This window comes from Acanthamoeba castellanii, assembly GCF_000313135.1.
Source record: "Acanthamoeba castellanii str. Neff unplaced genomic scaffold scf7180000084679, whole genome shotgun sequence".
Classification (NCBI taxonomy): Eukaryota; Discosea; order Longamoebia; family Acanthamoebidae; genus Acanthamoeba; species Acanthamoeba castellanii.
The window spans coordinates 238,096-258,677 of record NW_004457297.1 but is presented as its reverse complement, the minus strand read 5'-3'; the positions used below and the strand labels follow the sequence as shown (position 1 = coordinate 258,677).

Sequence of the window (20,582 nt, the reverse complement as noted above, 5' to 3'; positions counted from 1 at the left end):
CCCGCGTGCGCGATGGGCGAGGGAGGGGACGGTGACGACCTGAGAAGCGAAGGAAGCGTTTGTACGTGTGGTGGGTGCTGCGCTACATCGTCGAGCAGATGCACGACGTCGTCGAAGAATTGAGGGTTCTGGAAGCACTGGGTCAGTCCGGCACCGCCGACACCGCGCGGAGGCGTGATCTTGTTGGGTGGCGTGGGCTGTCTCGCTGCGCTCGGGCGGGAAGCGTCGGGCAAGGACGAGGATGAAGTCGATGAGGTGGCTGAGTAATGAACAGGGCGAGTAGAAGAAGAGAAGGAAGAGGAAGAGGAAGAAGAAGAGGAAGAACGAGGAACTGTGGCAGATGGAGGAGGAAGGGAGGTCGATGGCGACTTGTAGGGCGTTTGAGGGACGCGAAACGAGCGTCCAGCGACAGGGACGGATGAAGTGGAAGGCTGCGGGGCTGCGCCGCTCGGTCGAGGAGCCACCGGGCTTGCAGTCTTGTTCTCTACTGCCTCAAGCATGGCCAACATTTCCTATCCACAACATCAAGCAATTTCATCACCATTTACATCGATTTTGCGAATCATCTGAACGAACGTACCTCGAAGAATTCGGGCTCATAAGGACTTGTTGCAAGAAGAGGCTGAACTGGCAGCGCCCCCTTCTTGCCTTGATTCATTTGTTATTTACAAAGGGCGTCCTTCTTGTTGGATTGATTATCGTTGCTAATCGTGTGGTTCGCGAAATAGTTCTTGGAAAAGATTTCAAATCGACGTATCACAGCCACTGCGCCTTGGCCATCTTGTCGGGCAAGAAGGTGTCGCACAAGAAGGAGATCGATATCGAGGAAAGGGCTTGCATCTCGATCTTCTTGCCACCGGCTAGCATGCTCTTGAGCTGGTTCCTGGAAGGTGTCGTTGTCACGTTAGCCCAACGCTGTCTGTCACATGAGATGATCCTGTGAATCAAGGCCAAGCGCACCGCCAGGTAGGTTTGGCCTGCAGGGCGGGCATGCTCAGCATCGTCTCTCCCTTGCGCTTGTCTACGTCGGTCAAGTTGGCGAAACACGCTGCGGGGAGCTCCCACTTCTTCAAGTCTTCGTCGTGCACGCCCAGCCTGACTCGAAGCATCTATCAGTCACGGTCATGCACCTCGAAGACAAGTAGCGGTATAGTTGTTGTGTGGTCACCATAGCAGCTCGGGCGTCGCCAGGCTCTCGGCATCGTATGTCATGCGCTGTGAGGGGAAGAAGAACTGAGCACGCCGTTCGAAAAGGACGACTCCGCAGGGATGATCATCGACGTACCAGAGAACCGAATGCGTAGGTGCAGAGGATCTGCAGACCCCAGGGATCGTAATCACAGAGAGCGAGCACGACGAGCGACGGGAGCGTGTCCTTGAGCATGCGAACGAATCGACGAGCTGCCAGGTCGGGTACACCCTTACCCTGATCAGAGAGAGAGAGAGAGAGCGGTATGAGTTGAGATCATCGGGCGGCAAGCGAGGACGTACAGTTAGCAATGCGCAAGGCCCATACTTCGTCACAAAGCCATCATTGAGCACTATGGTTCACAATAACGTGAGCGGAAGCATTAACGTTAGAGAGGTGGCAGTACTTACAGCGCATGAACGTAGCGTGATCCTCGACTATAAGCAGGAACCGAGCATCCGTACGTAGGTCTTCAATAAAGCCAAGCAGAAGAAGAGTTGTAAGAGATAGTGTCATCCTTCTCGCCTATCCCTCGCGAGCAGCGCCGTACCTTCAATTCGGTTCGTGTCACCAGGAATCGGCTTGCCCTGAATCAGAAGCGAGAAGACAGTGAGCCCATGCGAACGTGTGCTCATGCATGAAGTGAGTTGGGTAAGCTGCATACGGTGTGGAGGTAGTGCATGCAATCGATGGTGTCGCCTTTCTCCTTCCAATTGACGTGGCCAGCAACCAGACTCTTCTCCGTCCCTACCTGTGGTGAAGTTGAGTAACCTATCACGTGAGAGAACTTGGGCAAGGCAGTACCACGTGAAGCGCTGTGCGCGGCACATGTAGCATGGAGGCGATGTTCTCGATGGCTCGATCAACGATGGCTTGTTTTTCAAACAGCGTCACGTCCATGTAGTAGATGTCTCTGCACGTTACGATCAGCCATGGAGATCAATCCATGCTGCCGAAAACCGACTCAACTCTAACCCTGACTGGCGCGTACCTCTTGGTTGCGTGCTTATTGCTGAGCAGTAGCTCGTGAACGACCTCCATGATGCGAAGCATGACAACTACCAGAGGGGGTTAGGAAGAAGAGAAGTCAAACCCGGGAGCACGTACCAAAGGACTTGAGGGTCTTGTTGGACCGAAGCGCCAGGGTGGTGAGGGAGGGCTCTGCGACAGGTCGGTGACACTTGGTGACGAAGTCGAACTCAATGCTCTTGTACGAATGATGCTCCTCGAAGGAGAGCTTGGCGTTGCGCCCAGCTACGATGTCGGCCAGTACTCGTTGTAGGACGGCTTCAAGCCGTTTGATGACGTCATCGCGTCTGAAGAGACCTGGTCAGCCGAGTAGCGACAACGAGAGGGAGAGGGCGTACGAGAAGGCAGCAACTGTAGGCACTACGCGAGCGTGAACGACTTGGCTCTGCGCGGCAGCTTGCAAAGCTGTGCGCCAACCAGGATCACTTGCTCCCTGGAGGGCAAGGTTTGTAGGTTTGTCGTGCAAATCAGATTGAATACTGGTGAATCTTACCTCCGTTGTGGTGACATCTTTATGATTGAGCTTGGCCCGCTTCGCATTCATGGCAGTGGAGTGGTTTTTGTAGTCTCATCATGACAGGATGAGTGGACCGCTTGATCAACGCAGGCAAAGCTTTAAATGCCAAAAAAAAAAATGAAATCAAAAGCGCGGGAAAAGCAAAGATTTTATTTGCCGCAAGCATGGAAGCTATGTGGAAGATTGCAGTGATTGGGACAGGAGGAGTGGGTGGCTACTTCGGCGGGCGTCTGGCACAGCTGCAGGATGAGTGCCAGGTGCATTTCGTGGTCCGTGGTGAGACGCTGCAGGTCCTCAAGCGTGACGGGCTCCGCGTGGACAGTCTCGTGGGAGATTTCCACATACCCCCGGACCGATGCAACGCCACAGGTTCTGCTCCCTCTTTTCTACTTCCTGATGAGGTGCTCTTTTCTCATGCAAACTTCGAATTGCGGCAAAGATGACTTGGCTTCGGTGGGGCCGGTGGACCTTGTCATCACGGCAGTGAAGGTGTGGCAGCTGGAAGAAGTAGCCCGAACTCTGCAGCCACTTTTGCACAGTGAGACTATAGTCGTAGGTCTCCCTGAGCTGTGGTGGACGCGCCACTTCTTATCACTTCTTAACACTCCATCCCTACTGTGCAGCTACCGCTGCAAAACGGAGTCGAGGCCGCGGACATCCTAGCCCGAGCAGTTGACAAGAAGCATGTGGTAGGTGGATTCTGCAAGATCATCAGCTACATTGTCAAGCACGGTCACATCCGCCACGACGTACATCCCTTATCCCTCCACTTTTGGCTCCTCTCTGGGTGTCTAGAGTAACACCATGCGTAGGCCGCCGACCCAACCGTCGCGTTTGGCGAAGTGTGGGCTTCGGAGACAGCTCCAGGTACGGTCTACAAGCAACATTGTTGACACATTGCTGATCCTGACCATCCGCGGCCATCGACGCAGGCACGCTTAACAGCATCAGTGACCGCATCACGAAGCTCAAGGACCTATTCGAGAAGGCCCAAGGTGTCAAGGTGGAACTCTTCGATGACATCCGCGTCGGCCTCTGGCACAAGTTCATGCTCATCTGCGCGGTGAGCGGCCTCGGAGCCATCACCAGAGCGCCTCTTGGCGGTATCTCGCTTACATTTTTTTCATACGCGTGCGTTGTGTGCGTGGGCGATGTGTATGGGTCCGTGGCTTGCTAACACTGTCCTTTGTCTTCAGTCTTTCTCGGGGTGGAGGAAACGCGAGACCTGTTCAGGCAGGTCCTGTTCGAGGTGGCCAAGCTGGCCCAAGCCCAGGGCATCGAGCTCACCGACGAGGCCGCCGAAAAGCTCTACACCTACTTCCTGGGACGCGCCGAAAGCGAGCGCAACGCCACGTCATCAATGCAGCGGTACCCCCTTACCATCCACCCACGATGTGCGTGTGCGTGTGTGCTCGTGTGCGCACACACCTTATCTTACCTCTCCGGCAAATCTGCTCTCCATCAGGGACATCATGCGCGGCCTGCCATCTGAGCTCGAGTGGCAAGTGGGCGCGGTGGTGCGAAAGGCCAAGGCCTTGGGCGTGCCAGCGCCCGCGTGCTCGCTCATCTACGCGGCGCTGCTGCCGCAGGAGCTGAAGGCCCGAGGCAAGCTGGCCTTCTCGATCGAGTGAGAGCCCACACGTAGCGCTGAACACTGTAATTACAACTCTCTTGTTGGACATGCAGATGGCCCATCACATGAGGAGACACTTCTCCTCTTCGCCGCCTTCGCCAGGTGAAGGAGAGGAAGAAGGCGAGGAGGCCGAAGACGAAGATGGCGGGAAGAGAGTGGAGGCGAAGTGGTCCAACGACGACGAGAGGTTGGCCAGCGAGGAGGTGATGGTCGATAGCGGACCACCGCCCGACGACGAAGACGAAGACGCCGCGGAGGTGGCAAACGCCGGAGCAAAGGCCGACGGGTCCAGTATCGAGGTCGAAGAAGACGACGAAGACGAAGAGGATGAAGGCGAGTGTGTGGTCGTGGCGATGAGCTGCACGAAGGCACTCTCGGCCTTGTCCGCCAGCTCGCGCTGCAGAAGCCCGGCGTCGACGCGCTGACAGAAGACCAGGCCGAAGCGAAGCAGCTGCGGCGACGGTCGGAGGAAGAGCACGGCGGTGAGTGCCGGGAGCGCCATCAGCTCGACCTGCTTAAGGGCCGGCAGCGAGAGGCGGAGCCGCGACACCCGCTCGCAGCTGCTCATGGCCAGCTTCTGGAGCGAGCCGTGGTCCAGGGTCAGCGGGCCGACCAGCTGTCCCAGGTTGAGCAGGTTGAGCGTGATCAGCCGCGGGCAGTCGGCCAGCATCGACGTCACCACCGCCCCGTCCACCGTGCAGAATTTTATGTCTACGAGCTGCAGCGCTGGACACTGCGCACCACACAACCACCACCGATTTCTTTTAGCAATCGCACACGCCACCGCACACGCCACCGCACACGCGTCAGCGTCAAGAGAGTGAGACCTGGATCTTGGGGCGGGTCATGGAGTCACAGGAGACGAGGTTGAGAACGAGGAGGTCGGGGAAGACGAATTGGGGCTGGTGAAGCGAGGCGCAGCTGAAGAGGGAGAGGTGGCGCAGGCGCGGCGAGTGGGCCACCAGCTGCGCGATGTGGTGGTCCCGCAGCATGTGGGTGTGCGAGAAGTGGAGCGTGTGGAGCGAGGCCAGGTTGAGCGCGTAGAGATGCAGGTCAGCGAAGCTGCTGTCGATCACCAGCCTTCGCAGACACGAATTGAACACCTCAATTGGCGCCTTGTGGCACAGCACCACACACACACACACACAGCACACACCACACACAGCACACAGCACACAGTATACGTCAAAAATGTGTATATGTCGGGTTCGGCGGTTGCAGCTCGTACCTCTTCTTTGATGTCCTCTTCGATTTTCTTGAGCTCGGCCTCCTCGCGGCTCACCGGCACGACGTTGTGGCAGCGGCTGTACTCCACGGTCTGCAGGCGCCCGCAGCGCTTGAGCACGTCGAGCACGCAGCCGAGCTCGAGGTTGGTCTTGTGGGCCTTGAGCACCCGCAGCTGGCGGAGCGAGCCGAGCTTGCGCGAGGCCGTAAGCTGCTTGCACTCGGTCACGTCGAGGCTGTGCAGCCGCGGGCAGTTGCGCAGGATGGCGTCGAGGTTGAAGTTGTCGATGTTGGACTCGCGCAGGTTGAGCGCGATCAGCTGCGGACAGTCGCAGTTGAGTATGTCGCGCAGCGTCGGGTAGGTGCCGCCGGTGATCTCCAGCTTGAGCAGGCTCGCCGACACGATCTTGAGGTCGCGCGTCGAGTAGTAGTCCTTGGGCAGCGACTGCAGCGTGAGGATCTTAAGCAGCGGACAGCGCCGCGCCAGGTCCTCCACGAACTCGAGGATCGCGTCGACCATCGGCGTGTTGTGACTCCCCAGCGGTTTGATGATTTCTTTACCAACCCAACCGGCCCGAAAGAGTTGCGTGAGTGCGCGTGTGCGTGTGCGTGAGTGCGTGTGCGTGCGCGTGTGCGCGACGTAGCACGAGAATCGGCGTACCGGCTTTCTGGAGGCTGGGCAGCTCCAGCCGAAGGTGGGCGTGATTGGTGCAGCTCTCAAGTCGGACGTATTCGAGCGCGGGGCACATGACCGTCACATCTCTGCCACAAGCAAGCCCATCAGTGATCAGGGCACGTCGAACTTCGAAGAATCGGTACAGTTGAAAAGGCTAGAGGAGCAAGCGAAGCAAGCGAAGCAGATCACGTACTTTTGGAAATAAGCGTTGACGAGTACGAGCGTTCGCAGGCTCGAACTCTACCATCATCGTGGCACGGGTGCCGTTAGAACGTTATAATGCAACGGTGGACAAGATTGGGCGGCAGGGCCAAACCTCCAATTCGGCAAAGTTGATGGGAGAGGAGGTGATGGAGAGGATGTTGAGGCTTGTGTGATGCTTCAGCTCCTCGAAGAAGTCCATGTCGAACGGGTAGGCGGTCACCGACAGCGAGAACAGATTGGGGCACCCCCGGAGGAGATTGCCACAGGCTGGGAACAGGCGGGTCGTTTGCGCCGTCCAAGATATGTGCGTCAGCTGTGTGTCGTGTACAGTCAATATAATCTTCAAACCGACCTGGTCACACACATCTGAGGGACCATACCCGAGGGCAGTCGAAGGTGATGATCGGCTTGGCTGGAAAACGCCATACGTCGTGGAGGAACATGCTCCGCAGGGTACGCGACACGATCGCGGTGCCCTCAAGCGTACATTGCGCCAACCGCAGCTCCTCGAGTTCAGGCAAGTCTGCACGAACTCATCGCCGTAAGACGATAAGGTGGCGGGCAGGGAGTGGGAGCACGATTGAGGCGCGTACCAGAGAGGTGATCGACGTCAAACACTGTACCATCCTGTCTGTGGGCTTGACATGCCAGGCTGCGCAAGCCCCTGAGAAAGAGGAGGAGGACATGTCAAAGTAAGTCACCCTATCACCGCATTGGCCGCACAGATACTGGTGGGGGGGGACGGTAGTAACCGATTGGCGTGGATGAGCGCGTAGATCATGTCCTTGTAGTCCGTGTCCCAATAGATGCCCAGCTCTCGAAGTTGCGTGAAGTCCAGTTTACTCCGATCTGTGCGATAGCCGTGGAAGTCTTGAGGCACATTTGTGTGCTTTCCGTCGTATCGTAGGCAGTGGGTGAGTACCTGAAGAGCCCGTGGGTGGGTAGACGACGTAGTCGTAGTGGAGTGAGAGAAGCGAGGGGCAATGCCGCTCGAGCGCTCGAAGGCCGCCCCACCGCACTTCGTTGCAGCCACGAATGTCTACCTTCACCAGCGATGTGCAAAGCCTGGTAGAACTGTTATCAGAAGAACTGAAAGACTCGAGTTATTTGCTCTTTGAATTGAAATCTGGTCGTACCTGGCAAGAGCGCATAGTGCTTCATCCTTGAGCTTGGTGGATCTCAAGTCAACGGCCAACAAGCACGGACACTCATGCCTGTGTTCACACAAGTCGCTTTTTTAGACTGGCACAAACCAACATGCCACAAGACGGGGTCAGGTCAGTACTTGATGGGATCCATTATGTTTGGATTGTTGCTCACGATCAGGGTCTCCAGTATACGGCTCTCCTTCGTGATGGCTTGAACTCTGCATGCACAAAGCAACCCGCTGTGAGGTTGTGAAGGAAAGGAGGGAAGAGATAACAGGCCAATGTGTGCGTACACTTCGTCGGTGATTTGTGTACAGTTGGACAAGTTGAGATGCAGCAGCGTGTAGGGATTAAACAGCTGTATGACCGTGCTCGCGGACACCCACTTCATCGAGGAGAAATCCACCTCGACAAAGGGACACGCTCTGTATGTGTGTGCGTGTGCGTGTGCGTAAGCATGTCACAAGCGTCACGATCCATCAAAGCAAGAAGAAGAAAGAAGAAGATCATAGGCTACCCTTTGCTGTTGGCGGTGAGGAAGAGCGAGAGGGTCATGTCGTTTATCTTTTGTGACCGACTCAGCTTCACAAACACTTGTTGCCTCACCGTCACCGGTAGTCGGTCTGTTGGCATTCAACGCATACCATAGGTGGGCGATGAGAGGCCCCACGCCCAGCACAGAAAGGACACCAGGCGAGGAGCCACGTACCTAGGCCCTCGAGTTGCTGAAAGCAGTCTGCCACGTAGTCCAAGCACAGATCTGCAAGACTGGGCACGCCTGGCTTGAACAGGAGGTGCTCACCTTCAGGCCACAACATCCGTCGCCTCCTCTCCTCTTCTTCCACGTCCAACACCTCCATCTTCCACCAGAGGCAGCAGCTATGAATGATCTTTCAACCTTCAGAGGTGCACCTGTTGCAACTGCCTGTGGACCAGACTCTGTTTCTTGGCCTGGAAGGAGGCTGCAAAGGCGAATCAACGAACGATTGGCGTACAAGATGCACACGTATGCGAACAGAAATTAAGAAAGAAAAAATATTTCTTGTTTCTGTTTCTCTTGTCGAACGAAAGTCGCAGGAGGTCGCTACAAGAAGGGACACCGAAGACGATGGCGTGGTACGTGGGCAGAGTGCTGGCGTGGCTGGGGCTGGCGGGCCTCGTGCTCGCGCTGGCACTGCAGCACGCGGCAGTGCACGAGTTCTTCTTTCGATCCGAGGTGGTGGAGGCCGACGAGGACGTGACCCTCTTCCCTACCATCGCTCGATTCGTCTACGACCCTTCCTCTCCGCCTTCCACTGCTTCTTCATCCTCCTCCTCTCGATCTCACCTCAAATCGAAGCTCTACAAAAAATCTGCAAACTCGGAAAAAATCGCCAACGACATGGTTGATCCTGCCGAGGGAGCTGTAGGGCAGACCGAAGCTGCTGCCGATCTTACCTCCAACTCCTATCTTGATGGTATCGTCATCTTGCTGCCAATTGCTGATCCCTCTATGTCGCTGATGCATGCGTGCCTGCATGCACTACAGAGTGCGAGCGTCTATTCGTGAGAGCGGGCATCCACGGCTGTATCTACGAAGAGGAAGCTGGCGACTACTTCAACTGGGCGCTGATGAAGCTGGCCGGCCTCCTGGCCCATCGCTACGACTACACCGACGCGCTCGAGAATCCGCTGTTCCGACACCGGCTGAGCCGCTTCCTGGTCGACAACGAGGGCAGCAAGCGCGTGACCGTCTACTTTCCGCTCACCAACGGCAGCTTCGCGAGGTACCCGCTGTCGAGGCTGTCCGCGACCAACGGCCACTTCGAGGACCAGATCGTGCTCGACGTCGGATGCGCCGGCTCCGAAGGCCAGCAACAAGATGATGGTCGCGGCGTGCCCGTTATCGAAGACTTTGATGGTACCACGCGTGTGCGTTGTGTGTGTCGTGCGTGTATCGTGCGTCGTGCGTGTGTCGTGCGTGTGTCGTGCGTGTGCGTGTGCAAAGGTATTAAATCGAAGTTATCATAGGACTCAAGCGGATAAGGTACTTTGTGCTCTCGCAGGACAACCGGACCTTCCACGGCCATTCCTTCCTTGTCGAGGAGGAGGTAAGAAGCACCATGTGATTTGTCACACGTTCCATGATTGTGTGTTTTGACATTGACCTGTGAATAGGGCATCAGCTTCATCTCCGACATCGATGACACAATCAAAGTGACCGGCGTGACCAAGTACTCACTCCATCATGACCTCGTGACACCCGTCGTGTCACACACGCAAGCCCCACACGCAACATCAACACTCGACTGACATCGGCTTCCGCTTCCAGTGGCAACGTGCTCTTTGAGAACACGATGCTCAACGAGTTTGCGTTCGTGAAGGGCATGAACCACCTCTACAACCACTGGAAGACCAAGTACACCCAATTGGGCCACCACGTGCAATTCCATTACGTGTCCGGTACGCGCGCGCGCTGCCCTTCTTGCCCGTCCCCCGCGCCACCACCCATTCACCCATTCCATAACTGGTGGTCGTAGGCGGGCCGTGGCAGTTCTATCCGGTGCTGCAGGAGTTTCTCCACAGCGCAGAGGCGTCCTTTCCCGAGGGCACATGTACGTGACGCGGGCCAAGAAAGGCAAAGTTCTTCGAGTGCGGCCGGCTCACATGATTGATGTGTGTTGCCTGATGTGTGCCACAGGGCACCTTAATCAAATCTTCCGCGACCTGGCAAGCTTCATGACCTTCATTCGATCGCCGCTCATCTTCAAGGTCGAGGTCATCAAGCCGCTCATTGCGTCCTTCCCGCACCGCAAGTTCGTCCTTGTGGGCGACGACGGTCAGCAGGATCCCGGTACCGGCCGCACATTCACGCACAACTGCATAGGAACAACACGACTCTTGCCTCACCACCAAGGCTTGCTGGGGTGCGCGTACTCTATGCAGAGGTCTATGCTGAGATCGCCCAGGAGTTCCCTGATCAGGTGCTGCACATCTTCATTCACCACGTCAACGGAACCAACGAGGTACTCCTCTTCGTGTCACTTTCTTTTTGATGAGAAGAAGGCCTCACCATCACGCAATCGCCTTCTTGGTTGGCGCACGCCCTCCCGCTAGGCCGACGGGGTGACGTCGTACAGCGTGGCCGAACCAGGGCTGCAGAGATGTCAGAAGGCGTTTGCCCACTTGCCCGCAAACAAGTGGACCCTCTTCTCCGACGCCCAGCTCGACACACTCGACGACCAGGAGTTTGCCTTGTGAGCAAGGAGACAGACACACGCCGGCCTGGTTTGTTTTGTTTTTATTTATTTATTTATGAAACGTACGATGATGACCACTACACCACCATCAGGAGGAGAAGGATGTGACCTAGGCGTAGAAGTGGCGCTGCGATCTGGTCAGTCTGAGGCGGGCTTCCAGCTGGCCGGTGGCCACGCTGTCCATCACCTCACGAAGCGAACCTGACCATGCATCATCATCATCAGCACAAGGGCCTTGAGCGATCGGCGAGTGTGAGCTCTTGCAAGAGACGGTGGTGGCCGTACCAAACGGGCGGCCGAGGATGTAGACTTGAGGAATGTCTTCGTCACCACGCACGTACGAACCCTTGTGCTTGATGAGGCCCTCCTTCAGCAGCGGATACTTGTTCAGGTCAAACGTCTTGAACAGAGCGTCTGCACGATCACACACACGCACACCACACACACACACACACACACACGCACACACACACAGAGAACGTCACTATCTTGCACGATGGCAAGTGCCATTCGAAGAGGGCAAATGGGTACGATCGCGCTGCAACTGCTTGATGACGGCGTAGCCCTGGCCGTCCGCCGGGGCGTGCTCGTCGCCATACATGAAGACGACGCACTTGTACTTCTTCATGCCCAGCAGCTGCGCGCATGAAGCAGCGTGCACGCCACAAGGTTATCGATCAGTACGAAAGACTTGGTTGTCACAAGGAAGGAGAATTTACCGAGCTGATGTGCTCATCGATGGCATTGCCGGATTCGAAGGCCTTGAGGGCGGCATCGATCTTGGCCTGATCTTCCTTCTCGATGCGCTCGAGAAACTCGGCAAGGGATTCCTGCTTGACCTCTTCTTCCTGCTGAGTAATCTCGCTCTCCTTCTCTGCGGCAGCGGCCTCCGGGGCGGTCTCCACTGCAGCGGCGGGCGACTCAGCCTCGGTCGAATAGAGATGGCGGCGAGAAGAGGAAATAGAAGAAATGAAGGAAGGGGCAGAGGAGGATGTAGAGATGAGAGGGGCCGATCTCCGATTTGAGGCAGTGACGATTCGTCCCGCGAACGAGGACCTCGCAGATGCAAGGAGGAAAGAATACTGTGCACTTCGCCGCGTCGCGCTCGACATCATTCAATGGCTGCTTCCGGCGATTTTTGTTTCAATTGAATGAATTCAAAATAAAATAAATAAAACAAAAATAAATGAAAGAAAAATACTTTTTCTTTATTTCTTGTGGGCTTGTCCGCTTAGAACTTGTTCTGGAGGAGCTCGTTGATGACACACTTACCGTAGACCTTGAAGGTCTGGGCGAGGGTGTAGAAGTCGAGGGTGCTGGAGAAGGTGTCAGCCAGACCGAACGGAAGCATGAGCGGGATCCAGCCGCGGGCATACTCGAGCGCCCAGCACCTGCATTCGCGTTCATCACAAAGACACAAACAAGCCACCATCCTTAGTCGCAGCTCGGAACTATCATCAACGATGACAGTCGTAGTGTCAATGTGAATGTTGGTGTGCGTTGTTCAGATTAGGGTTGTTTTCAGTTTGGTTGGTTGGTGGTATGCGTGAGCGAGATGTTGGCGCAGTTTAAAACTTCGGTCAAACGCTATAAGTATCGACCGGAGCAGTTATCAACGCCAGAAGAGGCTACTGTGGCGTGCATTAGTCAACACGGCTTGCCACGGCAAGAGGCGAGCCGGCTGCTTGACACGCGGAGTAATTTGAACGGAAGAGCGAACGCGGCCAAAAGAGAAAACGAAAACGCCGGGCTATTGTGGGAACCGACGGAGGCAGTGTTGTGTTGTGTTGTGCTGTGTTGGATGATCCAAAAGAGGATGGAAGATGGAACGTACTTGTCGGGCATGCGGTACTGCTGGGCGAAGCCGCGGGGCAGGTGGTGCATGTGGCCGGGAGTGTACACCTGTGAATAATAATAATAATAAATATCAATATTAAATAAATGTTTACAATTTACGGGAGCAAAGTCAGATGGCGAGCAAGTGGCAGATGCCGCACCTCCTTCTCGAAGGCGCCGGGGTAGAAGGCCCACTGCTCACCCTCGAGGATGATGAAGTAGTCATCGGCAAGGAATCGGCCAGTGTGACCTTCAGTGCCCACGGGGGTACCGAAAATGATCACATACTGAATAAAATAACAATTTAGATTGAAAATCGCAAGCAAAATTTGATGTAATCAAGTAATTACGAGCGAATTGAGCAAGATCGGGGATTAAATTGAATGTACCTCAGTGAGGGAAGCATGGATGAGGTACATGGCGCCCATGGCTCCACCGGCATTGTTGAAGACCCATTCCTGGACCTTGTTGACGTGGCCGGGGTAGTGCTTGTCGAGGGCCTTCACAATGTGATCGATGGTCTTGGCAGTCGAGGTGTAGTTCTTGGCAATGGCCGACTGGGCCACCTCCTGCAGCACCTTGGGCTCGAAGATGTAGCCGTGGTGCTTGATGCTGTCCAGGTAGTAGAAGGCCACCAGCAGGACCACCAGCGCGAGCGAACGCTTCCAGGGAAAGCCCATCTTCTAATCGAGATCTGGTGCAGAAAGCAAACAACAAAGAGGCGCGAAAGACAGGCTTTGTTTTTCTTTGTTGGTTGGTGGTGGTGAGTTGTGAGTGGTCCATAATTAGGATGAACAGCCAATCAAACACCACCGAGAAGACACAAGACAGGATTGGACGCGGTACAGGGAATTCAGCGGCCGCTGGCACGAAGTCCAGGGACGTCACCAGCAGCCACGCCTGGTGGTCATGCGCAAGGCGTCATCAGCAAGTGTCATCGCCACCCAGCGCGGCCTCAATCAGATCTGGATAGGTCAACAGCGAAGAGCGGCGTAGAGATTGATGACTTTGTTGTTTGGAAATCCTTGCTTTACAACCAAAGGGCAGGCCGGTGTTTCACGGGGCCATCACGGCCTCCAGCTTCTGCATCACCAGGTCCACCAAGTCGGGGAAGCGGTAGGTCATGAAGTGGCCCCTGTTCTTGTAGAAGAGGTACTCCGTGCCCAGCTTCTGCACGCACGATCGATGGTCGGTAGGTCGTGTGTGTGTGTGTGTGTGCGCGCGCGCGTGTGTGTGGTCGTGGCCATGCGGTACCTCGTGCACAAAGTCCATCTCCTCCTTGGGGATGAACGGATCATCGGCGCTTCCGTACTGGACGATCCAGTCGGCGTTGGCCTTGATCCGCTCCCACTGCCACTCGCCCGTGTAGTACCCGCTCTCTCGCTCGTTCTCATCGCCCAGATCCGTGTGGCACGCCGACACCAGCACTGCGCCCCTCACCCGCTGCTCCTCCAGGAGCCTGCTCGCACGGCACGCCGTAAGATTTACACTTATTTTATTTTATTTTATTTTTTAAATACCAATAAAATAATGCTATTTATAATTTGCAATGCGCTGCCCTTGAAATAAACAAATAAATAAATAAATAAATGTGAATAAATAAATGGGCAGTACCGCAAGATTGCTTCGGCGCCAGAGCTGTGGCCGATGAGGATGGTGTTCTCGTCACAGCCGAGCTCCTGCTTGATGAAGGGCAGCCACACGCCGCGTCGGGCGACGTAGGGGTCTGGCATGTCCTCCAGCACCACACCAATCGATTCGCCCCACCCCTGCTTCTGCTTCAGCCGGTGCCTCAGCTCCGTCGCCACCGTGTGGTACCAGTTGGCCTGGCGCACGTCGTCGCATCCATTGCCCGGCAGGATGATCACCTTGCTCACTCTCATTGCCACCTTGTCTAGCAGAAAATATTGAAATATTAAAAAATAGGAAAAAATTACTTTGTTCGGAGCTTGTAGTACAGCCCAGGCACAACTCGAAGGAGGAGGATCGTGGAGTCGAGTCTCACTGCCCTGTGCACTGGCCGGGCTGGGTTGGGTCAACGTCCACGTCGGCTCCCTGCAGGCGTACACCGGGATTGAAGTTGTGGAACTCGCCTTTGGAGTGCAGTGTGCGGCGCGTCTGGAAGGGTTCGTGATCGTGCCTGCGATCATCATCTTGATGAGTCCAACAGAAACCCCTCTGCGCCACACGCAATCGTTGGAACGACGAGAAATTGCCCCGGATCAGGTGCTCCTTGGCTCGCTCGCAAGGGACAAGCGATAGGCCTGGGCTTCTTCCAGGCCAGACAGTTCGGTAAGCATGCGGTCGACGAGCGCCACTCCGGCCGGCGGGCGCTGCTCCACCGTAAACTGGTAGGGAACGCTCTGCCATTTTCTGCGGCATATGACACGCGCACACCGCAGCAGGAGGGGGGGAGGCAAAAGGTAGTAAGTCGTGAGGGTCTTTGCATGGGTGCTGGCCGGCGGTGTACCGAAGCTCTGCAAAGATGTTCGCACACATCCGCCACCGCGAAAACGGTACGGACTCGGGATCGGGCAAGCGGGCCGTCGAGCTTTCATGAATGAACGTCATGTCCGTGAGGATCATGCCTGGTACAGCGCACAACGCACAACGCAGAGCTGTAAATGCAAACACGCGACCGAGAGGCACTTACAGCAAGATCAAATAGCACGCACGCGCGCGTACGGTACCTGCGTAGGGTATACAGGGCTGTTCGGCTTGCTCCATTGTCCTACGGTAACGCTGAAAGCCCCTGGCAGGGCTCATCAACTCATCCAGTTCATCGTACGCAGCGCGAGTTGCCGCATCCGCCCGCACCACCTGTTTGCGTGAGGTGTGTGCGGTGTGTGCGGTGAGTCCATTGGCTTGCGCCGGTCAGGGCGAGGGTCAGTACCTCCCACGTTTGTTTGAGACGGACGACGGAGCTAGTATTGAGGCCCGCCAGCACGTTCAGCAACCCGTTGAAGTTGTTGAGCTTTCGCAGTTCCTGGATGTCGGAGGAGCACGTGAGTGTTGTGTGGTGGAGAGTCGGGGGACTCGGGAAATGGGAGAGTGCGCACGTGCCTGAGCCACTCCGATCCAGTGCCGCACGACCGCAGCCCGTTCTTGAGGACTGGAGTCTGGTTGCACGATGCTGCCTACCACCACCCTGACAAGCTGCACTCCGGTGAATGCACACTCGCCAAAAGGGCTAACCTCGACATGTATTTCATCAAAGGGCGCTCGCACCTGGTTGAATTCAGCGATCATACGGGCAACTGTCGGTGCCTTTCCGTTCGAGTTCGAAAAAGCGCCTGGCGGTGAGTCCAAACGTATGTCGTTAGTAGTGACTACCAGGGAAGAGCTGGGGGGGACTCGATTACTACCTGGCTCAAAGAGCTCGCTGATGGCGATGGAGGAGAACAGAGACCAGTTGCGTGCGGTCAACTCCGATGCTACATGCTCGGGCGGGGTGCTCAAGAACTGGTACACCACGTGAGCGTGACGATCTCCGCGGGGTGACGAGAGGTCGACGAGCGTCTCTGTTGCCTTGTCTTCTGGAGTCGAGCCGGGCCTGTTCACCTCCGGGCACTCCAAGCGCTGCTGCTGATGCACGAGCTGCTTGGTGACTGACACCAGCAGCTCCAGATCCGAGGCGCGCACAAAGCCCAGCAAAGCGGCCGACGATGGTGATGCCAGATGGGCACACATGAGATCAAGCGCGTCGCCGGTCCGGGTGATGTGCGGACGTAACAGCACCCATCGTGCAAGCGTATTGGCCAGTCTGTGGGAAGGCGAGGTGGAGCGATTAGCGGAGCTGACGATGGGTGAGGGTGCAGCGGGCGTGCCTGGAAGAGTGCAGTGTGCGCCGCCAGACGATCCACCAGTCGACAGACGGTGCTTCTGAGGGCAGTGCAGCTTTGCTGCCGTACCACAAACGAGCTCATGTGAGGTGGCAGGGGTTGATGGAGGGATGGCGTAGGAGGGCGAGTGGTACACAATGGCGTGCAGCAGCTGCTCATCAGTGAATTGAGTGATGTAGTTGTACAGCACTACATCCTCCGACCGCCACGACTCTGCATGGTCTAAGCAAGAGTGGTGGCGCGTGGTGACATCGGTGGGGATGCGTGTTAGTCGTGTCTCGCATCAGGGTTGGGGTGGTGAGTGCACCTGTGGCGTTGTGGAAGAGGTACTGCCAGATGTCAGTCAGGTTGCCGCTGCGCAGGTGGAACGCCTCATTCACCTCATTGAAGGTGAGGCTGGCGCTAGGAGGAGCCTGGCCCACCCCCTGCTCGCTCAGGCAGCCGCACACCCTCCTCTCCACCTCTCGGCGGTACTCGACCGGACCTCTGATGGCCTGTCTGCACCGGCACAACGATAAGATTGAAAGAAGAAGAAGAAGAACAGTAAAACGCAGGATGACGGTACGGCCAAGCACGCTGGAGGGCGAGGGAGCGCCAAAGGCGGGTCGAAGCCTGAGGGCCAGCAACGAGGTCGTAGGAGGCGCGACACACAGACGCAACCGCGCACAGGTCGTGCGCGGTGTCTAGCCACAAAAACACCCCCTCCCAAACTTCAATGGGCAACAACGCGGCAAAGTACTGCGTGCTGTTGCAAGTCCTCTCCATCTACAAAAATGAGAGATTAAATTAGGGGCAAAGAAGGAAAAGAGGAAAATTAAATCTTAAAATTGGGCAAAAAATAGGTCGTCGACGGCAGGATTTGAACCTGCGCGGGGAGACCCCAGTAGATTTCTAGTCTACCGCCTTAACCACTCGGCCACGTCGTCTTTGCTGCTGTCGACAATCCCGAAGACCCGCAATCCTCGGCTTTGCTTTTGGCGCGACCCTTTCGTTTGCTTCTCGCCCAACTCCAACGCAGCTTCAACACGAACAAAACGGCGCTCGTGGTGGCAAGCCCCGACCTCATGAACCCGAAGTTGGCCTGTGGCTGGCCGAGCAGGGAGCTCACTCCATAAACGCACAGGAACTGCCACTCTTCAAGATTAAGGCGCGCTTCTCCCATTTGGTTCTATGTTTGAATTGTTCGAAATGAATAACCATCTCTACATAGAAGATGAAAAACGTGAGCAAGATTGTGATCGTGCCGGGCAACCACGTGGCAGACGTGAAGAAGTCTATTTGGTACTACTGGTGCCAGCAGCATCTGCTCAAGGGCCTGAATGTTCGTCGGCTGGGCATCCCCGTCATACTGGAGGACATGCCCGACCCCGACGCTGCCCACCGCGACGTATGGCTGCCCTTCATCAAGCAGGAGCTGCGCTGCGACGAGAACACCATCCTCATCGGCCACAGCTCTGGCGCTGAAGCAGCCATGAGGTACTGCCCCAATTCATTCTTGTTGTGTCGTGTTGTGCAATCACCAACGTGGTGTGGGCTGCAGGTTGATGGAGGAACAACGGGTACGGGGCGCGGTGCTGGTGTCGGCGTGCCACACAGACCTGGGCAGTCCTGAGGAGAAGGAGAGCGGGTACTACACGGGCGAGTGGCAGTGGGAGCGGATCAAGGCCAACGCCGACTGGATCGTCCAGTTTGGCAGTACCGACGACCCATATCTTCCCCAGAAGGAGATGGACTACGTTCATGAGGTATGACTCTCTCATTTACTGCTTTCCCTTCTCTTAGCTGACACTCTCATCAAGAAACTGGGGACAGAGTACCACATGTATAGCGACAAGGGCCACTTTCTCCTCGGCGAGTTTCCCGAGCTGGTGGACGTCGTTTTGCAGAAGACGGACATGCTGCATCATGGCCCCCAGGATCAGACGCACGGCCTTCCCAAATAAAGATGTCCTTACATGCACTGGTGTCAAGTTGGGTGGCTGATCTCTACCTTGTTCGATGCTTAGCAGAGAGTAGAGCCGGTGGAGCGCAAGAGTTGGTTGGCAACTGCAAGCCACGTTCCCTCGATTGGCGTGTATGTGCATCCCACCACCGGTACGCATCCCCACCTCCTCTGGAGGGGACATAGTGAAGACGACGTGGCCGAGTGGTTAAGGCGGTAGACTAGAAATCTACTGGGGTCTCCCCGCGCAGGTTCAAATCCTGCCGTCGTCGACCTCTCATTTTAGCTTTTCACACCCTTGAGGGCCCTCCAGCTGTTCCCTCTCCAACATCTGCCTCCACTCTTGTTGTGCACTGGGAGTTGTTGGATAAACAATCTTGGAAAAAAGTGTCAGTGGTGCATATTGAGGGGGGCTGTAAAGAGGCAAATGTGAAGCAGGAGAGGGTCAAGTTAGAGGCATCTAGATCTCCATGTGTTAGCTTGAATATCAGTCAACAAGTAGGTGATGTGCATTGCATTCTTTATTTAGGGACAAGTAGGCTGTGGAAATGTGTTTTTTTGATCAGTTCCAACCATCATGGTGCAGCTGACTTCAGCCCCAAACAACCATCCTTTGGTCATGCCAAGTCCAAGGATTACCATAATGCTTGTTTCAAGTGACATTGATTAGTTGCATTTTTGGTCACTCTGTACAGAAATCTTCTATTTATGGCCATGCATCTCCTGGTCCCTGTCTGGCTGTGATGACAACTATAGTGGACAAAATGTGGACAAGCCCTGGTGTGGGACACCTTCTTTTGTCATCAGAGCAAGTTAAGGAGAAAACAGATCATCTGATATCTTTATGCACCCTACACAACAACAACATTCTTGGTCATACCTGCACACAGGGGTATGTCACCACAACCTCTTTGGAGATCCCTGTACATCAATTGGGCACGTTGTGCCTGTTTGTCACCTGGCTTCCAGTGTCTAGACATTTCTGCTAGATGGTTTATTCTCAAAAAAAATGGGCAATACTTGAAATCAGCAGCGCTAAGGGTGTACTGCTGATGTGGAGGAGGCTGGCATACAACAGTAACCACAACCTTCAGTAGTTGCTGGGCTGGTGCTGGAGGTGCGCGTGGTGCTGGTGCTTGTGGTGGTGTGGCTCGTAGATTGGCAACTCGGTGGTGTGCTGGACAATGTAGTAGTTCGTGTGCCGCCTCCTGTTCCTGCTGAGATAGCAGCACAGCACGACGCAGCTGCTTACGCCCACCAGGGAAGCAAAGACAGCAAACACCAGCAGCCCGATCATTTGCTTCGACAGCTCTGTGGTGGGGCAGGTGTGATACACATGAGCCAGGTCCACGTCAGCACATAAATAGGCGCGCGCATGGTGACAATAAGTGGGGTGTATGTACGGCAAGTGGAGGCATTGCACTGCAGGCCAAGAACATCGCACGAGCAGTCGTACTGCGCGCGTGCGAGGGAGAAAGAGTCCACACGAGCGTTGTCGTTATGGATGTGTTGCTCTTGCACTCACTCACGAGGCAGCAGCAAGAAGACATGGCGATGGGGAAGGAGAAGGGTAGGTATGTATGTACACTGCAGGCAAAGTTGTCGGTCACGCCGGCGACGCACAGGCAGTAGTCGGTGGCCGTGATAGAGCCGTACTTGAGGAGGCATGCCAGATTGCGGGCTGGGTCCTCCGCCGCCGCCATTACATCCTCGGCACCTTCGCCCAACCCATACAAGCATTACTCACCATCCTTCAAGGTAGAAGCTTCACCCCCCCAAAGCCTTGATAAAAGAAAGCCAAACCTGAGGTCGGGCTGGCGCACAGAGAAACGGCAAGAAGCAGCAAGAGGGAGCTCAAAGACCACGCCCGCACCATGCTCACGGTTCTTGAAGGAGCTTTTTTATGGGAAAGTTGTGCGGGCAATAAATAAGTTGGTGTGGCAACCAAACCAAAGGAAGGTCGATGTCAACCGCTAAAATGAGAGGTCGACGACGGCAGGATTTGAACCTGCGCGGGGAGACCCCAGTAGATTTCTAGTCTACCGCCTTAACCACTCGGCCACGTCGTCTTCAGTGCCTATGCACCGACTAGTGGGGATGCCT

The 20,582-nt window shown here is 55.8% G+C and overlaps 11 protein-coding genes across 11 annotated transcripts; 3 read left to right on the top strand and 8 right to left on the bottom strand.

Moving 5' to 3' along the window:
- Nucleotides 1-756: 756 nt before the first annotated feature.
- On the bottom strand, nucleotides 757-2,728 carry ACA1_374260 (topoisomerase Spo11, putative; the record flags this gene model as incomplete). Its single annotated transcript, XM_004334324.1, has 9 exons — nucleotides 757-883; nucleotides 961-1,095; nucleotides 1,169-1,215; nucleotides 1,286-1,426; nucleotides 1,854-1,940; nucleotides 1,994-2,102; nucleotides 2,181-2,247; nucleotides 2,297-2,505; nucleotides 2,712-2,728. 9 exons carry the CDS (start codon nucleotides 2,726-2,728, stop codon nucleotides 757-759), a joined length of 939 nt encoding a protein of 312 aa, XP_004334372.1.
- Nucleotides 2,729-2,899: 171 nt separating this feature from the next.
- On the top strand, nucleotides 2,900-4,366 carry ACA1_374250 (2dehydropantoate 2-reductase; the record flags this gene model as incomplete). Its single annotated transcript, XM_004334323.1, has 7 exons — nucleotides 2,900-3,104; nucleotides 3,175-3,224; nucleotides 3,359-3,484; nucleotides 3,548-3,602; nucleotides 3,668-3,838; nucleotides 3,932-4,103; nucleotides 4,201-4,366. 7 exons carry the CDS (start codon nucleotides 2,900-2,902, stop codon nucleotides 4,364-4,366), a joined length of 945 nt encoding a protein of 314 aa, XP_004334371.1.
- Nucleotides 4,367-4,429: 63 nt separating this feature from the next.
- Nucleotides 4,430-7,633, bottom strand: ACA1_374240 (leucine rich repeat domain containing protein; the record flags this gene model as incomplete). The annotated part of the gene is made up of 10 exons (XM_004334322.1): nucleotides 4,430-5,101; nucleotides 5,196-5,483; nucleotides 5,597-6,147; nucleotides 6,254-6,354; nucleotides 6,462-6,508; nucleotides 6,585-6,739; nucleotides 7,066-7,136; nucleotides 7,225-7,321; nucleotides 7,395-7,511; nucleotides 7,609-7,633. The coding sequence occupies 10 exons, from the start codon at nucleotides 7,631-7,633 to the stop codon at nucleotides 4,430-4,432; spliced, it is 2,124 nt and encodes a 707-aa protein (XP_004334370.1).
- A 117-nt stretch (nucleotides 7,634-7,750) lies between these two features.
- ACA1_374230 (uncharacterized protein) lies at nucleotides 7,751-8,480 on the bottom strand (the record flags this gene model as incomplete). The annotated part of the gene is made up of 4 exons (XM_004334321.1): nucleotides 7,751-7,838; nucleotides 7,914-8,045; nucleotides 8,138-8,243; nucleotides 8,330-8,480. 4 exons carry the CDS (start codon nucleotides 8,478-8,480, stop codon nucleotides 7,751-7,753), a joined length of 477 nt encoding a protein of 158 aa, XP_004334369.1.
- A 248-nt stretch (nucleotides 8,481-8,728) lies between these two features.
- Nucleotides 8,729-10,860, top strand: ACA1_374220 (uncharacterized protein; the record flags this gene model as incomplete). Its single annotated transcript, XM_004334320.1, has 9 exons — nucleotides 8,729-9,077; nucleotides 9,149-9,520; nucleotides 9,631-9,710; nucleotides 9,778-9,833; nucleotides 9,932-10,062; nucleotides 10,140-10,214; nucleotides 10,301-10,453; nucleotides 10,546-10,625; nucleotides 10,717-10,860. 9 exons carry the CDS (start codon nucleotides 8,729-8,731, stop codon nucleotides 10,858-10,860), a joined length of 1,440 nt encoding a protein of 479 aa, XP_004334368.1.
- Nucleotides 10,861-10,968: 108 nt separating this feature from the next.
- Nucleotides 10,969-11,971, bottom strand: ACA1_374210 (uncharacterized protein; the record flags this gene model as incomplete). The annotated part of the gene is made up of 5 exons (XM_004334319.1): nucleotides 10,969-11,060; nucleotides 11,145-11,273; nucleotides 11,391-11,496; nucleotides 11,579-11,763; nucleotides 11,950-11,971. The coding sequence occupies 5 exons, from the start codon at nucleotides 11,969-11,971 to the stop codon at nucleotides 10,969-10,971; spliced, it is 534 nt and encodes a 177-aa protein (XP_004334367.1).
- A 119-nt stretch (nucleotides 11,972-12,090) lies between these two features.
- On the bottom strand, nucleotides 12,091-13,375 carry ACA1_374200 (C8 sterol isomerase; the record flags this gene model as incomplete). The annotated part of the gene is made up of 4 exons (XM_004334318.1): nucleotides 12,091-12,250; nucleotides 12,694-12,761; nucleotides 12,857-12,945; nucleotides 13,132-13,375. The coding sequence occupies 4 exons, from the start codon at nucleotides 13,373-13,375 to the stop codon at nucleotides 12,091-12,093; spliced, it is 561 nt and encodes a 186-aa protein (XP_004334366.1).
- Nucleotides 13,376-13,751: 376 nt separating this feature from the next.
- Nucleotides 13,752-14,578, bottom strand: ACA1_374190 (Retinoblastomabinding protein 9, putative; the record flags this gene model as incomplete). Its single annotated transcript, XM_004334317.1, has 3 exons — nucleotides 13,752-13,865; nucleotides 13,950-14,154; nucleotides 14,310-14,578. 3 exons carry the CDS (start codon nucleotides 14,576-14,578, stop codon nucleotides 13,752-13,754), a joined length of 588 nt encoding a protein of 195 aa, XP_004334365.1.
- Nucleotides 14,579-14,917: 339 nt separating this feature from the next.
- Nucleotides 14,918-17,302, bottom strand: ACA1_374180 (RasGEF domain containing protein; the record flags this gene model as incomplete). Its single annotated transcript, XM_004334316.1, has 9 exons — nucleotides 14,918-15,068; nucleotides 15,166-15,283; nucleotides 15,386-15,437; nucleotides 15,589-15,681; nucleotides 15,755-15,828; nucleotides 16,061-16,458; nucleotides 16,672-16,750; nucleotides 16,845-17,035; nucleotides 17,205-17,302. 9 exons carry the CDS (start codon nucleotides 17,300-17,302, stop codon nucleotides 14,918-14,920), a joined length of 1,254 nt encoding a protein of 417 aa, XP_004334364.1.
- Nucleotides 17,303-17,750: 448 nt separating this feature from the next.
- ACA1_374170 (uncharacterized protein) lies at nucleotides 17,751-18,480 on the top strand (the record flags this gene model as incomplete). The annotated part of the gene is made up of 3 exons (XM_004334315.1): nucleotides 17,751-18,013; nucleotides 18,144-18,282; nucleotides 18,337-18,480. 3 exons carry the CDS (start codon nucleotides 17,751-17,753, stop codon nucleotides 18,478-18,480), a joined length of 546 nt encoding a protein of 181 aa, XP_004334363.1.
- Nucleotides 18,481-19,569: 1,089 nt separating this feature from the next.
- Nucleotides 19,570-20,355, bottom strand: ACA1_374160 (uncharacterized protein; the record flags this gene model as incomplete). The annotated part of the gene is made up of 4 exons (XM_004334314.1): nucleotides 19,570-19,790; nucleotides 19,883-19,934; nucleotides 20,066-20,196; nucleotides 20,283-20,355. The coding sequence occupies 4 exons, from the start codon at nucleotides 20,353-20,355 to the stop codon at nucleotides 19,570-19,572; spliced, it is 477 nt and encodes a 158-aa protein (XP_004334362.1).
- Between the last annotated feature and the right edge of the window lie 227 nt (nucleotides 20,356-20,582).